The following is an 18956-nucleotide window of genomic DNA, read 5'->3' on the forward strand; positions in this document are numbered from 1 at the left end:
AACAAATTACTTGATAGAATGACATGCAATTTCACATGGATGCTTATGACAGATGTACCAACTTAGAAAAAAAAATCTTGCCGATAGTGTTGCCATCTATGGTTGAGGCTGAGAACTTTCCAGTCCACCCTTGTATCATACCCTTCCTTGCTTTCAAGGAAATCTCCCACTACAAGTCTTCAAACTCCATTTAAGTTCCCATTCAATAATAATAATATGGATGATGAATAAGAGTGGGCATAGTGTGGATACTTGTTTTATATCTGGTTTTATGTCAAACCATCTTCTGCTTGGGAAGGTGGTTTGATTTAAAATTCTTCAACTTTGTAATGACTTAGAACTTTAATATAGACTATGCATTGCTTTGTTTAATTTGGCATGCTATCAAAAGCCTTCTTCAGATATATATATATATATATATATATATATATATATACAAAACTTAAAAACACATCTGTTATATTCCCATGATTCTCAACTGTTTGTCCTATCTAAAGTGAAAATCTTATCCTAATAACCTCAATGTGGTATGAATCCAGCTTGTGCTTCCTCAGATTTCTCTTCCATAATTTTCTTTGCCTATTGCTTGCATAACTCACCCAGAACACTTAGTAGGGAAATTCTGTTATTCTCACATTATTTCTTTTCCCTTTTTATAAATGGATTCTATGGGCTCTACTCCAGTCATGTGTGATTCTACCTTCTAACCAGCCCTTCTGAATATTATGATATAGCTGCTGTACATCTTTTATACTCTATATCTAATCATTTCTGGTCATGACATCTACTCTGACTGCCTTTCCACATTTTGATTTTTTAGCAATTGATTTTACCTCAAGTGTTGATATATATCCTTTTGATTGTTTTCATCAAGTATTTTCTTGCATTGTTCTGTTGCTGCTCATCTCATTTTTTAAATCAATCTCTCCAAATATCCAAAATATCTTCAGCTTTTGCCACCTTGTTTCTTCCTATGAGTTTTATTTCACTACTTTTATGCATTAATTAGCTTTCTTATATTTTTCTCTAAATTCTCTTAAACTATATGCTGATTACATGCCAAAAACTTTTAATATAATTTCTTCTTTTCCAGGACTGTCTCATTAACTTCTTGAGTCTACCATGAACTTCCACATATGCTTCCCTGGCTAAACTAATCAACTGTTTCATAAAATTTTTCCACTGTGTCTCCCTGATTTGTTTCTTGTATTCAAAATCTTTAAGTGTTTTTTTTTTTTTTTGCAATATTATTTCTGTACTTGAGTCTATAGTTCATCTCTGAAAGCATACTCTGGATTCAAATATACGTATATATGAGACAGAAGTGGAAACGTTAAAAAACAAGCAATGAAATGATTGCAGACAATCATAAAAATGATGTAATTCTTGTATTATGACAGCATTCATTGTCACAATTGAACGTACAGCCATTTTTGACATGTATTTCAGCTTAAGTTTGTTTTGCTTAATTTTGATCCTAAATACCCACCATAAAGTCAACGAAAAATTGTTATCATTTAGAATTGTTTAGTGAATAAAGGCCTAATTATAATAAAAAAAATTAAAAAATTGTAACAGCTATGAGGACTTTTTATCAAATATATAAATAATTAGAATGGGTTAAATTTGTAGATTTTTAAACTAAATATGTCTTCTACATGTTTTGCTATCTTTCTTTGCTGACATCTTCAGGAAGATTTACAAGGAATATACAAAAATAGATAACACTTCCCACAGCCATTATTTTACAAATTGGATAGTGGATAGTCAGTCAATGTATTGTTAGGCATCGTATGCAATCTGCACATTGTTGTGTAAAACTTGTAGGTGATGCTGGCATAACAGAGATCTTGAATGTTGCATACACAAATTAATGACTTCTAGATCTCTGAAGTGTAATTCCTGTTATGTGTGTTTGTGAGCAAATTACCTCAGAAGTCTCTTTGAACATTCTAGTGAAAGTGTATTCCTTTAAGTAAGATATGGAGCCACATGGCCAGTATACAGTGTGATGTTCTGTGAAAATGTGTGCAACTATACAACTCTTTTCTTCTCTCTTGTTTTCAACATTGCTTACATGCTTTTTTACAGATTTTCCCAACTTGTCCTAGTTTGATCTATATACTTTTCCACAGGAACAAAGGATATTGTATGAACTCCAGGTGTTTATACAATAGAATGTCTTTAGGAGAATGTAGGAAGCTTGTAAGGTTTTAACTGCCTGATGAATTTTAATAATCAAACTGTTTGTCTTGATGCATTGTGAGTATAGGATAAGGAGATGGTGCTTTTATAATGGATTTCTGTTCTTTTGTGGGACCAGAATATAATAATAACTATTTGTCAGAATGTAATAATTTCTTTAATAACATCCTTGAGTTTGTGCAGTTAGCCTAGTGGCTTTGCTCTTCACAACCATATGCCTGGGGAAGGAGTGTCCTAGGTTCGATTCCTGTCGACAATGTGAGGAGCTTAAGGATCCTCCTCAGCCATAGCCAAGTTAGCCAGTCTTGGGCGTGGACAGTAGGGTTTTTCTCCCCAGTTTATCTGGGGGTTTTCATCCTGCAAAGCAGGCAAATTGACCTTGAGAACTCAACACATTACAGACACAGGATACACCGGGGCATAGAGCTTGACCACCTTATCCTGAGAATGGTTCAGGTCCGAAATTAATAAAAACCCTCGACACCACAAGGTAGAAGAGGGAAACAGGAAAATGAGATGAGATAACTTCCTTGAGTAGCCATTTAGGAGGAATTGGCAGAATATGATTGTAAGTTTTTTCTTTTGATTTCATCATTCTTAATTATATTGAACACTCTGTTTTTTAATCTAATGATAACTAATTTTTGTTGAGGATTATGAAAAGAACTTGAATCTAAGAACCTACTGTGGGTTGGCTTTCTGTTGTCTAGGAATGATAATTTATCATCTTTTTCCATTTCCAGTGAACTTGATGTTTGGATGGTGATTATACAGGAATTACACAAAATCTTCAAGGTCTTTCTGGGTATGCTTCCAGATAATAAACACATACTCTACATTCTCCACTAGGATTGTCTGTTCTAGGACTTTTTTCTTCCTAAAAATCTTTCTTTCCAAGTGAAGAAAGAAGATTGGAATGTGTAATGTCAGGTAGAAATAGGTCTGCAAGAATATCCAAGAATATTCTTCAACTGGAATGTTTTTAAATAACAAAACCACATCTGAATTGGTCAATATATCTGTTGGGATGACTTGAGTATCTGTAAGTTTTTCTACAAGATGAGCTTCAAGAAGAAATTTGAATATCTGATATGTCTTGAGGAGTTAGAGGTCTACAGAAAACCAGCCCACACAGATAAGTACTTGCATGCAAGCTCATTTCACCATTCTCAATAAAAATTAGGTATCATTGCAGATTTAAAAAAGCAGAGCCTCAAATATCATTAAGGATGATGAAATAAAAATAAAAAGAACTTCAAAAAAGAACTAAGGCAGAAGCAATGGAGTGGTCATATTTACCTATACGAGTTGCCAACCGGTGTAGCACCTTATTATTAAATTACTCTGGATTTAGAGAAAGATGTTGGAAGTTTATTTTGCACTTGGTTAAACTATAATAAATTTAGTTTAGTCCTTTATCCAAGTGTAAGCAAACAAAGTTTGTGCCTGAAAATATCTTCAGTACTGAGGTAAGGTGATACACATCCCTTGGCAACTCGGAGCAAAGGTGGACTAACCAAAATTTTAGTCTATTATAGTCTAACCAAGCGCAAAATAAACTTCAAACATCTTTCTCTAAATCCAGAGTAATTTAATAATAAGGTGGTATACCAGCTGGCAACTCGTATAGGTAAATATGACCTCTCCATTGCTCTTGCCTTAGTTTCACCACTCTGGGTTTGCCTCCCACTGACCGGACCCCAATAAAGGTCGAAACCAGTCTGGGTAGTGACCCTTCCCTTAATGCATAGCAGTATACATGTCTGCAAGGAGATGTGTTTTGCATTATGGGAGATACTAAGACAAGGAGTGATGAGAGAGCTTGGTTCACCTTTGCTTTGAGTTGCCAAGCGATGTACCACCTTACCTCAGTCCTGAAGATATTTTCAGGCGCAAACTTTGTTTGCTTACACTTGGATAAAGGATTAAACTAATCATCATCATCATCAAATTCCTGCCATGTACCCTCAAGGGGTGTACAGGATATGATAGTACTACATGAAAAAAATTACATCATTATTAATTTCCTATCTACAGTTTTCCTCCAAATCAGTCTGTTACTTGTCAAGACACCAACATTATCAGATCTTATATTTCCATTGTCTAAGGCACTTTGTACCGTATCAATCCACCTATATCTTGGTCTTCCTCTGGGTCGTTTTGCTGCCAACCTGGCAGAGAACACTTGTTTTGCTAATCTTTCCTCGCCCATTCTGTTTAAGTGACCATACCACCTGAGATTAGCTCTGCTAACGCATTCCTGGATGCTGACAATGTCAAGTTCTTTCCTAATATCCTCATTTTTAATATGATATTGCCATTGATGACATTTGTTTGTTCCCTTAATCTTTCTCAGGATTCTCATATCTGCAGTCTCTAGTCTTTGATCAAGTGTTTTACTTCTGACCCAGCTCTCAGATCCATAAGTTAAAACTGGTGTGAACACTGTCTTGTATACAGCTGATTTAGTGTTCTGACTAATTTCTCTCTTATTCCATATGAATTTATTCAATTGACTTCCCACCATACCAGCTTTCCTGATTCTGTTGTCTATTCCTATATTTAATTTACCATCTTCACTAAAAATCGTGCCTAAATAGCTGAAATGTTTTACTTGTTCCACAGGTTCTCCATTCACAACACAGTTGACATTTTCAATGATTCTGCTTATTTTCATTGTCTTTGTCTTTTTATTGCTGACCTTCATACCATATCTATTACAACAGCTATTCAATTTAGTCAGAGAATCTTGCAGACTTGTAGTGGATTTATTTAGAAGTATAACATCATCCGCATAAAGCAATGAGCTGGCATTAACATCTCCAATTTTGATATCATGTTTAATACCACTTTCCTTCATAATGTGATCCATATAGATAATGAATAACAGAGGGGATAATGTCTCCTTGTCTCACACCAGATTTAACATTAAACCATCTTCCTGTACTTCCTTCAATTCTAATTGCTGACTTACAACTCAAATAAAGACTAAGTATTGCTTGATATAATGCCCCATCGACACCATATAACTGCAGCGTATTGAATAGCTTCTCTCATGGCACCTTGTCATATGCCTTTTCCAAATCGACAAAACTTAAATACAGATGTTTGTTATATTCCCATGCTTTCTCGACTATTTGTCGTAAATTGAAGATCTGATCCTGACAGCCTCTATTTGGCCTGAATCCAGCTTGTTCTTCACCAAGCTTTTCTTCCACAATTCTTCTCAACCGTTTCTCCAGCATACTTGCATAGATCTTGCCAGGAACGCTCAGTAGGGAAATACCTCTATAATTCTCACATGCAGTTTTATTTCCCTTTTTATATATGGGAACTATGAGAGCTCTACTCCAATCATCAGGAATTCGTCCCTCTGTCCAGGCTTTCTGAACTATGCGCTGCAGCCACTGTAAGACTCTTATACCACCATACTTCAGCATTTCTGGTCGAATATCATCTACTCCTGCTGCCTTTCCACATTTCATGCCTTTGATGGCTTTTTCTACTTCAAGTATGGATATGTATTCCTGACTGCATGCCTGGTCAGTGTTTTTTACCACTGTGCTGTCATCACTGCTTGTTTCATTTAGCAGTTTTTCAAAGTAATTACTCAAGGATATCTTTTTCTCCCGTTTTCATGTCACCTTTATCATCTCTGATTCCTTTTACAGCACTCTTTCCTCCATTCTTAAGCTTCTTCAACAACCTCCAGAATATTTTGCCACCTTCTTGATATTTATTTTCTATATTCTTGCCAAAGTCCTCCCATGACTTTGTTTAGCTAGTTTTACACAGTGTTTAGCATTCTTGCATTTGTCTCTATATTCTCTAAGAGCACAAGCTGACTTATTTGACAGGAACTTTTGGTATGCTTTCTTCTTTTCCTTCACTGCCTCTTTAACTTCCTGTGTCCACCAGGAAGTTCTGATTTTTTTATCCTTACAGACAACCTCACCACATGCCTCTCTGGCAGAATCAATCACTGTTTTCTTCAGAGTTTGCCACTGAAACTCCAAGGTTTGATTCCTGTTCTCAAACTCTTTCATTTTTTCTTCAATAATCTTTGTGTATTTTAGTCTACAGTTCACATCTGAGAGCTGCTCAACTTTTATTCTCTTTAAAACTTTCTTACATGTTATTCTTTTCAGTATGAAATTCAATTTTATCCTGCTCAAGACTAAATAGTGATCACTTCCAATTTCAAATCCTCTGTACACTCTGGTGTCCTGCTCCAGGGAGAAAACATCACTATCAACAATAACATAGTCAATGAGACTTTTCTTATTCCTAGCCTCATCTCTCTATGTGAATTTGTGCACATTTTTATGTTGGAACATGGTGTTAGTAATAACCAGTCCATGTCCCGAGCAGAAATCCAACAGATATTTGCCATTATTATTAGCTTTGCTCTTTTCTCCAAATTTTCCCAAAATATTTTTGTTTGGGGATTAAACTAAATTTATTATAGTCTAACCAAGTGCAAAATAAACTTCCAATACCTTTCTCTAAATCCAGAGTAATTTAATAATAAGGTGGTACACCAGTTGGCAACTCGTATAGGTAAATATGACCACTCCATTGCTTCTGCCTTAGTGTCACCACTCTGGGTTTGCCTCCCACTGACCAGACCTCAATAAAGGTTGAAACCAGTCTGGGTAGTGGACCTTCCCTTAATGCATAGCAAGATACATGTCTGCAGGGAGATGTGCTTTGCATAATGGGAGATGCTAAGACAAGGAGTGATGAGAGCTTGGTCCACCTTTGCTCTGAGTTGCCAAGGGATGTACCACCTTACCTCCGTCTTGAAGATATTTTCAGGTGCAAAACTTGGATAAAGGATTAAATTAAATTTATTATAGTTTAACGAAGTGCAAAATAAACTTCCAATAAGTTTAGCCCTGTTGTGTAGTGTCTTAATAACTCCATATCGTTGTGAGGGGGGGGGGGGGGAATTGTTGGTGAACGTATCTGCCTGATGGGTGGGTTTTCTATAAACTGAGAAAACCAAGGTTCCATCAGGCTGGTGGGTGACTAGTGTGTCTAAGAACGGGAGGCTGTTAGTTTTCTCTTTTTCCAGGGTGAACTTGATTCTGGGGTGTTGATTGTTGAGGTGTGTTAGGAAGGAGAGGAGTGTATCAGAGCCATGTGGCAAATAGCGAACACATCATCAATGTAGCAAAGCCATATGGTTGGTTCCTGCTTCATCCTCTGTTACTGTGTGTAATGCCTGCATGCACGTGTCTTTATTTTAAGTTCCTCTGAAAATGGCAACGTGACGTTGCCGAAATATTGGAATATAGATTAAAGTTTAATTTTTAATTTATATGATTGTAAATTCCTTAAGTGATTTAATAAACATGTATAACTAACGTCTAAGCCTTTCTATGAGAATAATAATAATGATTATATTCTTTCTACATATATAAAATATGATAGGATTGCCAAGGATTATAGCATGTATATACAGAAAATTTAGACACCTCCAGTTTAAGCATAGTATAAGTATACATGTCCCTGACAGGGAATGAATTTGAGTTGTGGAGTTTATAGTAAATGCTGTGATGAAAACATGAATGTTTGTTTAATGTGCAGCTCTCAGAACACCTTTTCCAAGGGAAAAAAGAAAAACTTGTTAGTAATACCAGTCCCCCACAGTTTCCTGAAATTTTTGGTCAGAATCATGATGATATAATGAAGGCTCTTCTTGCTCATGAGAGAAAAGGCATGGGATCACAACCTGTAATTCCTGGAAGTGGAGAGGAAAGTGATACAAGTGAATCAGAAGATGAAGTAAACCATCCAGAGCCATTACACTCAGCAGGTATGAATAATTTTTGTTATATTATCACTTAGTATTGTTTCTACTCTGTAGTTAAGATATATTTACATATAATATTTATTAATATGTAGAAATTCATTTCAGTGAAATTATGGCAGAATTTTTATGTAGTGATTTTAATTATAATATCATTAAGCAAATCAAGTAGAAATTCATTTCAGTGAAATTATGGCAGAATTTTTATGTAGTGATTTTAATTATAATATCATTAAGCAAATCAAGAATGTATATAAGAAATCATGTATACTAGTAGTGTGTGTATGTTCATTGGCAACCATAATTAATCAAGAAATAAAGGCAGGAACGTCAAAATTTGGCAACAGTTTCAGTTGATCATTAAAATTGTATATGAATTGGAACATTTTAGGATGAGGAAAATTTGGAGGCACTCTCTCATTAGCAAAATTTTCGATTTGGAACCTCCTCTGCTTAGGCATGAAGTTGAAAGAGCACTTAAACATCTTAACAATAGTAAGGCTCTGGGTGCAAATGGAATCCCAGCAGAGTTAGTTAAGGTCACAGGGGATGGAGGGATAAGAGTATTTCATTGATTGATTACTAGAGTAATCAATCTATGAAATACTCTTATATAGATATGGGAAACAGGATAGTTACATAGAGACTGGAAGAAGCTAGTTTTCATGCAATTCTTCATATCTCCATTCTACACAAGAATGGAAATATGAAGAACTGCAAGAACTATTAGTTTAATCTCTCATGAAAGCAAGATTTTATTAAAGACCATTCGAAATAGGATTGAGGCCAAAGTTGTTGCAGAGATGCCTGAGGAACAATCAAGTTTTAGGAAAGATAAGGGTACTAGATATCAGATCCTCTGCCTTATACAGATCATAGAAAAGTATAAAGAATTTAGACTCCATATGGTAATATGTTTCTTGGACTAAAGAATGTTGACAGAAGAAAGTTGAAACACTTTGGACACATTGAAAGAATGGAAGGAGGACTTCTCCAAAAAGTAATAGAAGGTAAAGTTCCTGAAAAAGGTGGAAAGGTAGACTGTCAATGAGATGAATGGATGGATGGTGTGTGTGTGTGAAGTGACTAATCTTCAGAGAGTTGAAGCCTCCAGAAAAGCATACAACAGGATCACCTGGTAAGGACATCACCAAGCAACTGAGTCACCATACATTTCAGGGGCGAGTGCAGTCCCATAGGATAAAGAATTTTTTGTCCTACAGCATTAAATAATACATGATTTTAAAGGTTTTTATTTGTAACGATTTGAAAATTATATTTTGTGCCCATGTTAGAGATACTAAATGGTATGAAGTTGGAAGTTTATTTTGCACTTGGTTAGACTAATAAATTTAGTCTAATCCTTTATCCAAGTGTAAGCAAACAAAGTTTGCACCTGAAAATATCTTCAGGACTGAGGTAAGGTGGTACATGTACCACCTTACCTCAGTCCTGAAGATGGTACATGTACCATCTTCAGGCTATGAGTCCAGATAGCGAAAACATCGTTGACTTATCTAAGCCAGAGTTTGGGTTTTAAAGAAGAGGAATCGAGCACGTTGCTCGAAATGTTCCATTTAAGAATTAGCAATCTATATGAAATGTTTCTCTGATGTTGTCTTAAATAGAATATAACTTTGATGTAATTAATTTATTTTATTTCATTTATTTATTGTAATTTTATTTTATTTTCACTAGAGGACAGGCCAGTAGAATAACCGTTAATCAAATCATTGTCTCTTCAGCATCATCAAATTCCTGCCATGGGGTGCCTCAAGGGGTGTACAGGATATGATAGTACTACATGAAAAATTTACCTCATTACTAACTTCCTATCTACAATTTTCCTCCAAATCAATCTGTTACTTGTGAAGATTCCAACATTATCAGAACTTCTAAGGGGTGCTTAAGGGACAAAGCTGTATAACTGAGAGGAGACCTCCACATAGCCTTTAAAGGAATGCGGAGAACCGACCAGGGCTTCTGACATAATGTCCAATTCTCACCTTCTCGTGGTGCACCCTGTTGGATATCTACTTGGATACTGAACGAACGAGGATGGGCTGGCAATTTGGGATTTAGCCGACCAAATTGTATTCTTATTGGTTAAACCAAAATAAAAAATGATGGTACAACATGACAAAATTTCATGCCAGCTGGGGTGTCGCTCGGTTAAACAAGGCCCCCTGTTGTTTTCGCCTGGAAACCAGGGCGAACAAATCTGAAAACAAACCCCAACTCAACATCACCAGAGTTAAAGATCGGTACTATCAAGGTAAGAAGCCTGAATGGCAAAAAAATGGAGCTAGCTGAGGAATTAGATAAGTACCAGATCGACATAATAGGGGTGACTGAAACAAAAAAGACCAAAACTGGTGAGATCTTTCTGAGCAATAAATACAAAATGTTATATTCAGGCAATGACAACAAGGAAAAGAAGGAGTAGCCATAGTATTCAACACAAAATACGAGGCTAATCTTCTTGAAGCAGGCAGTCTCAAGTAGAATGATGTGGGTAAATATCAGAATGGGGAACTGGACAATGACACTTATTTGTGCCTATGGTCCCACAGAAGGTTCTACTAAGGTAGAAGTGGAGGAATTTTTTGACGCTTTAGAAAAAGCAACGGATACAATGAAAAGGAAAAGTTGGTCCTTGTTGGGGATCTAAATAGCAGAGTAGGAAATGATTGTGAGACATACAAAAATATTTTGGGGAAATTTGGAGAAAAGAGCAAAACTAATAATAATGGCAAATATCTGTTGGATTTCTGCTCAGGACATGGACTGGTTATTACTAACACCATGTTCCAACATAAAAATATGCACAAATTCACATGGAGAGAAGAGGCTAGGAATAAGAAAAGTCTCATTGATTATGTTATTGTTGATAGTGATGTTTTCTCCCTGTTGCAGGACACCAGAGGGTATAGAGGATTTGAAATTGGAAGTGATCACTATTTAGTCTTGAGCAGGATAAAATTGTTCATATTGAAAAGAATAACATGTAAAAAAGTTTTAAAGCGAATAAAAGTTCAGCCGCTCTCAGATATGAAGAGTGCTGTAAAAGGAGTTAGAGATGATAATGATGACATGAAAACTGGAGAAAAAGATATCCTTGAAGTATAGAGTAATTACTTTGAAAAACTGCTAAATGAAACAAGCAGTGATGACAGCACATTTGTAAAAAACATTGACCAGGTATGCAGGCAGGAACACATATCCATACGTGAAGTACAAAAAGTCATCAAAGGCTTGAAATGTGGAAAGGCAGCTGGAGTAGATGATATTCGACCAGAAATGCTGAAGTGTGGTGGTACAAAAGTCTTACAGTGGCAGCACTGCATAGTTCAGAAAGCCTGGACAGAGGGACAAATTCCCGATGATTGTAGTAGAGCTCTCATAGTACTCATATATAAAAAGGGAAATAAAACTGAATGTGAGAATTACAGAGGTATTTTCCTACTGCGTGTTCCTGGTAAGATCTATGCAAGTATACTTGAGAAACGTTTGAGAAGAATTGTGGAAGAAAAGCTTGGTGAAGGACAAGCTGGATTCAGGCCAAACAGAGGCTGTCAGGATCAGATCTTCACTTTACGACAAATAGTCGAGAAAGCATGGGAATATAACAAAGATCTTGTATTTAAGTTTTGTCGATTTGGAAAAGGCGTATGATAAGGTGCCAAGAGAGAAGCTATTCAATATGCTGCAGTTATATGGTGTCAGTGGGGCATTATATCAAGCAATACTTTGTCTTTATTTGAGTTGTAAGTCAGCAGTTAGAATTGAAGGAAATACAGGAAGATGGTTTAATGTTAAATCTGGTGTGAGACAAGGATGTACATTATCCCCTCTGTTATTCTTTATCTATATGGATCACATTATGAAGGAAAGCAGTATTAAACATGATATCAAAATTGGAGATGTTAATGTCTGGTCTTTGCTTTATGCGGATGATGTTATACTTCTAAATAAATCCGCTACAAGTCTGCAAGATTCCCTGACTAAATTGAATAGCTGTTGTAATAGATATGGTATGAAGGTCAGCAATAAAAAGACAAAGACAATGAACATAGGCAGAATCATTGAAAATGTCAACTGTGTTGTGAATGGAGAACCTGTGGAACAAGTAAAACATTTCAGCTACTTCGGCACTATTTTTAGTGAAGATGGTAAATTAAATACGGAAATAGACAACAGAATTAGCAAAGCTGGTATGGTGGGAAGTCAGTTGAATAAATTCATATGGAATAAGAGAAAAATTAGTCGGAACACTAAATTAGCTGTATACAAGACAGTGTTCAAACCAGTTTTAACTCATGGATCTGAGAGCTGGGTCAGAAGTAAAACACTTGACCAAAGACTAGAGAACGCAGATATGAGAGTCCTGAGAAAGATTAGAGGCGTGAACAGATGGCATCAATGGCAATATCATATTAAAAACGAGGATATTAGGAAAGAACTTGACATTGTCAGCATCCAGGAATGCGTTAGCAGAGCTAATCTCAGGTGGTATGGTCACCTAAACAGAATGGGTGAGGAAAGATTAGCAAAATAAATGTTCTCTGTCAGGTTGGTAGCAAAACGACCCAGAGGAAGACCAAGATATAGGTGGATTGATACGGTACGAAGTGCCTTAGATGATAGAAATATAAGATCTGATAATGTTGGAGTCTTGACAAGTAACAGACTGATTTGGAGGTAAATTGTAGATAGGAAGTTATTAATGATATAAATTTTTCATGTAGTACTGTCATATCCTGTACACCCCTTGACGGTACATGGCAGGAATTTGATGATGATGATGATATTTCTATCATCTAAGGCTCTTTGTACCGTATCAGTCCACCTATATTTTGGTCTTCCTCTGGGTCGTTTTCCTGCCAACCTGGCAGAGAACACTTGTTTTAATAATCTTTGCTCACCCATTCTGTTTAAGTGACCATACCACCTGAAATTAGCTCTGATAACGCATTTCTCAATGCTGACAATGTCAAGTTGTTGCCTAATATCCTCGTTTTTAATATGATATTGCCATTGATGACATTTGTTTGTTCCCTTAATCTTTCTCAGGATTCTCATATCTGCAGTCTCTAGTCTTTGATCAAGTGTTTTACTTCTGACCCAGCTCTCAGATCCATAAGTTAAAACTGGTTTGAACACTGTCTTGTATACAGCTAATTTAGTGTTCCGACTAATTTCTGTCTTATTCCATATGAATTAATTAATTTGACTTCCTACCATACCAGCTTTGTTGATTCTGTTGTCCATTTCCATATTTAATTTACCATCTTCACTAAAAATTGTGCCTAAGTAGCTGAAATGTTTTACTTGTTCCACAGGTTCTCCGTTGACAATTTCAACGTTTCTGCCTGTTTTCATTGTCTTTGTCTTTTTATTGCTGACCTTCATACTATATCTATCACAACAGTTATTCAATTTAGTCAGGGAATCTTGCAGATTTGTAGTGAATTTATTTAGAAGTATAACATCGTCCACATAAAGTAAAGAGCTGACATTAACATATCCAATTTTGATATCATGTTTAATACCACTTTCCTTCATAATGACATCCATGTAGATAATGAATAACAGAGGGGATAATGTACATCCTTGTCTGACACCACATTTAACATTAAACCATCTTCCTGTACTTCCTTTAATTCTAACTGCTGACTTAAAACTGAAATAAAGACTAAGTATTGCTTGATATAATGCCCCATTGACACCATATAACTGTAGCATATTGAATAGCTTCTCTCTTGATATCTTGTCATATGCCTTTTCCAGATCTACAAAACTTAAATACAGATCTTTGTTATATTCCCATGATTTTTCAACTGTTTGTCGTAAAGTGAAGATTTGACCCTAACAGCCTCTATTTGGTCTGAATCCAACTTGTTCTTCACGAAGCTTTTCTTCCACAATTCTTCTCAACCTTTTCTCGAGTATACTTGCCTAAATCTTACTAGGAACACTCAGTAGGGAAATACCTCTGTAATTCTCACATACAGTTTTATTTCCTTTATGATTACTATGAGAGCTCTACTCCAATCATTGGAAATGCGTCCCTCTGTCCAGACCTTCTGAACTGTGCAGTGGAGCCACTGTAAGACGTTTATACCACCATACTTCAGGATTTCTGGTCGAATATCATCTACTCCTGTTGCCTTTGATGACTTTTTCTACTTCAAATATGGATATGTATTTCTGACTATGCCTGTTGAGTGTTTTTTACCACTGTGTTGTCATCACTGCTTGTTTCATTTAGCAATTTTTCGAAGTAATTACTCAATACTTCAAGGATATCTTTTTTTCCTGTTTTCATGTCACCTGTATCATCTCCAACTCCTTTTACAGCACTCTTTCCTCCATTCCTAAGCTTCTTCAACAACCTCCAGAATATTTTACCACCTTCTTGATATTTATTTTCTATGTTCTTGCCAAAGTTCTCCCATGACTTTTGTTTAGCTAGTTTTACACAGTGTTTAGCTTTCTTACATTTGTCTCTGTTTTCTCTAAGAGCGCAAGCTGTCTTATTTGCCAGGAACTTTTGATATGCTTTCTTTTTCCTTCACTGCCTCTTTAACTTCCTGTCCACCATGGAGTTCTGATTTTTCTATTTTTGCAGATAACCTCACCACATGCCTCTCTTGTTGAATCAATCAGGGTTTTCTTCAAGGCTTGCCACTGAATCTCCAATGTTCGGTTTCTGTTCTCAAACTCTTTCATTTTTTCTTCAATAATCTTTGTGTATTTTAGTCTACAGTTCACATTTGAGAGCTGCTCAACTTTTATTCGCTTTAAAACTTTCTTACATGTTATTCTTTTCAATATGAAATTCAATTTTATCCTGCTCAAGACTAAATAGTGATCACTTCCAATTTCAAATCCTCTGTACACTCTGGTGTCCTGCACCATGGAGAAAACATATATTAACAATAACATAGTCAATGAGCCTTTTCTTATTCCTTGCCTCTTCTCTCCATGTGAATTTGTGCATATTTTTATGTTGGAATATGGTGTCAGTGATAACCAGTCCATGTGCTGAGAAGAAATCCAACAGGTGTTTGCCATTATTGTTAGCTTTGCTCTTTTCTCCAAATTTTTCCAAAATATTTTTGTATGTCTTACAATCATTTCTTAGTCTGCTATTTATATCCCCAACAAGGACTAACTTTTCCTTTTTCATTGTGTCAGTTGCTTTCTCTAAAGCCTCAAAAAATTCCTCCACTTCTACCCTAGTAGAATCTTCTTGGAGACCATAGGCAAAAATAAGTGTCATTGTCCAGTTCCCCATTCTGATATTTGCCCACATCATTCTACTTGAGACTGCCTGCCTTTCAAGAAGATTAGCCTCGTATTTTGTGTTGAATACTATGGCTACTCCTTCTTTTCCTTGCTTGCAATTGCCTGAATATAACATTTTGTATTTATTGCTCAGAAAGATCTCACCAGTTTTTGTCTTTTTTTGTTTCAGTCACCCCTATTGTGTCGATGTGGTACTTATCTTATTTCTCAGCTAGCTCCATTTCTTTGCCATTCAGGCTTCTTATATCGATAGTACCAATCTTTAACACTCTGGTGATGTTGAGTTGGGGTGTGTTTTCAGTTTTGTCCCAGTTCCCTTCAGCATACTATGTGAAATGTAATTTAGATTGTCTCTGTACATATATGTGTGTATACTCCAGATGATGACCCTAATATGAAGTTCGAAACATTGGGAAATTAAAATAATTATTTGTTACATGGTTGTAGAGTCCATAATTTATGTTAAAAAATGAAATGGATTACTTGAGAAGAAATTATATTCCTGGTTAATCTGTTATCCAGGTGTAAACCAGTGTTTGCTCGTGAAGTAATGTATATACAAGTAGTGTAATGTATATACAACCTCTATATACAAGTGACTATGCTACTTGTATATAGAGGTTGCTGCCGTAGTATCCTGTAATGCAAAGCACACTTCTTTTCAGTCATGTATATTGCTATGGATTCTGGGAAAGATCACTATCCAGATCAATTTTGGCCTTTATTTGAAGTCTCATCAGTGGGGGTTTCAGATCAAAACAGATCAAAGTGTAGGTATTTTGCATTAATTCAACCAAGGTTGAATTAATGCAAAATACCTACACTTTCCTTATACAAGTAGTAAAAAGGTGTATCAAGAACTCTGGATTAGAGTTAATTTGTAGAAAGATTTTTCATATAGTTTATAGAGTAAATTATATGTGACAAGAAATGATATTCTTGTGAAAGATACTTCATGCCCAAACTTTGTTTGCGTCTTATATTTAGGCTTCAATGTGCTTAAAGCTCAAGTTTAATGCAGTTTAAAATAGCACAATGAAAGAATAAATACAGTTTTTAATGATTCTAGTATCTCACCTATCATAGAAACATCATTTGGGATAGAATATGAAAATTGTAATAAACTTGCACAGAATCAGGTGGATAGGATTTAAAAAAGCAAACTAATCATAAGGTTTCACATAACCTTAATAAATAAGGTTATGTGAAACTTCCCAAGATTTGGGAAACAATAATTCTTAGCAATAATTCCAATTCAACAACCAAGGCTGCTTATCAGCACTCATAGAGGGTGCTCCTCTTAGGACTTCAGGCTTACAGTCCAATATCTTTCACTTATTTTTGGTATTGTTTATATACATCATTTCTCATATTATAATAGTGACAACATATTGAAACCATTAAATCTGTCTTTATTTCTTTATTTGTAAAGATAATTAAGTGTTTGTCTAATCTCTTTCACATAATTTATTCACTTAATTCTTCACCATACTGGCTTTCCTACTTTTTGTCATGTTTTCTACCCATAAAATGTAAATATAGAGTACATTAGTGCTGTAAGTGGGCTAAGGTTTTTCATTTATTTTTATCAATTTTATTTTTATTTATTCTTTTTATCTTGGACTTCAGAGGCCATACATCATCCATACCAGCTTGTTGTACCTTCTCTTAAACTCATTCGCACTAGATGCACTCACCACTTCAACAGACAAACTTTCACTAATTTCCTGCTCTGTGAGAGACAAATTTAGCTCTTACCTGTTTCTTAACACACACAAACTTAACTTCCACATAACAAAACATTTATTATTAATTATTATTGTTAGCGAGTGGATATGATAAACACTCATCCTACTAGGCAGGCAACATTTGCAACCACTGCTCCTCCTCCTCAACTCAGTCTTGTCATACTGTGGTAACAGATTCACAATATTTACTCATTTTCTCTTATTTTTCACCTCTCACTCAACTTTTTCATATCTCTTCTCATACCTCACTTTTCTTCTTATAAGTCATATGTTCATCCAGCACAATCATATCATCTGCTTGTTCTACTTGCTTACATGTTAATTCAGTCACATCACATTTCTTCATGCATAGCAAAAATGCTCTCATTGCTTACCCATTCAGTATTCCAGTGTCATGAAATCACCATATTCTCTTTCATCCATTTCTGTTTTGCTTGATCCTTCATTCTTCGCATCCCCTTTCCTGTTATTTAGAAAGCAGGAAAAGAAATGTGATCTCTCCAACTTTGATTACTCATCTGGTGTATATTCCATATATCTGAAGTACACCTGAAAAATAGCTGTTATTTTTTCAGGTATAAAGGAAATATAAGTTTTACACCACGTTCAAATTCCACCCAGAACCTCATCCAGGAAAGTTTTTAAATCCTGCAAATCAGGTAACTAGAGGAACTCAGAAGAAACTCTTTCTCAACCTTAACAAGTATTGTTGCATTAATCTCCCAAAAATTTGGTAGGCAGTCATCTTAAGATTAGCTTCATTCTATCAACTATAACCAATTTCTGTTTGTATAAATTAGGATTTCAGGTCTTTCGTTCATTGCAGTTTGAATTCTTTCTTTTATTCTTCATCATCATCATCATCAAATTCCTGCCATGTACCCTCAAGGGGGTACAGGATATGATAGTACTACATGAAAAAAATTACATCATTATTAATTTCCTATCTACAATTTTCCTCCAAATCAGTCTGTTACTTGTCAAGACTCCAACATTATCAGATCTTATATTTCTATCATCTAAAGCACTTTGTACTGTATCAATCCACCTATATCTTGGTCTTCCTCTGGGTCGTTTTGCTGCCAACCTGGCAGAGAACACTAGTTTTGCTAATCTTTCCTCGCCCATTCTGTTTAAGTGACCATACCACCTGAGATTAGCTCTGCTAACGCATTCCTGGATGCTGACAATGTCAAGTTCTTTCCTAATATCCTCGTTTTTAATATGATATTGCCATTGATGCCATCTGTTCACGCCTCTAATCTTTCTCAGGACTCTCATATCTGCGTTCTCTAATCTTTGGTCAAGTGTTTTACTTCTGACCCAGCTCTCAGATCCATGAGTTAAAACTGGTTTGAACACTGTCTTGTATACAGCTAATTTAGTGTTCCGACTAATTTTTCTCTTATTCCATATGAATTTATTCAACTGACTTCCCACCATACCAGCTTTGCTGATTCTGTTGTCTATTTCCGTATTTAATTTACCATCTTCACTAAAAATAGTGCCGAAGTAGCTGAAATGTTTTACTTGTTCCACAGGTTCTCCATTCACAACACAGTTGACATTTTCAATGATTCTGCCTATGTTCATTGTCTTTGTCTTTTTATTGCTGACCTTCATACCATATCTATTACAACAGCTATTCAATTTAGTCAGAGAATCTTGCAGACTTGTAGCAGATTTATTTAGAAGTATAACATCATCTGCATAAAGTAAAGAGCTGACATTAACATCTCCAATTTTGATATCATGTGGAAAGGCAGCAGGAGTGGATGATATTCGACCAGAAATGCTGAAGTATGGTGGTATAGGAGTCTTACAGCGGCTGCACTGCATAGTTCAGAAAGCTTGGACAGAGGGACGAATTCCCGATG

At 35.6% G+C, this 18956-nt stretch overlaps 1 protein-coding gene and 1 long non-coding RNA gene across 2 annotated transcripts in view; one reads left to right on the forward strand and one right to left on the reverse strand.

Annotated features, from left to right (window-relative positions):
• LOC150096440 (general transcription factor IIE subunit 1-like) overlaps positions 1-18956 on the forward strand; it is a 175629-nt gene that overhangs the window by 116766 nt on the left and 39907 nt on the right. Inside the window, exon 5 of the mRNA XM_090409095.1 lies at positions 7798-8026. Within this exon, the coding sequence (XP_090265221.1) occupies positions 7798-8026 (229 nt within the window). The remainder of the gene's footprint in view (positions 1-7797; positions 8027-18956) is intronic.
• LOC150096441 (uncharacterized) overlaps positions 1-18956 on the reverse strand; it is a 131568-nt gene that overhangs the window by 29875 nt on the left and 82737 nt on the right. The gene's annotated exons all lie outside the window — the stretch shown is intronic.

Source organism: Typopeltis vanoorti, chromosome 19 (genome assembly GCF_054136105.1).
Source record: "Typopeltis vanoorti isolate ZY-2024b chromosome 19, IOZ_Tvanoo_1.0, whole genome shotgun sequence".
Classification (NCBI taxonomy): domain Eukaryota; kingdom Metazoa; phylum Arthropoda; class Arachnida; order Uropygi; family Thelyphonidae; genus Typopeltis; species Typopeltis vanoorti.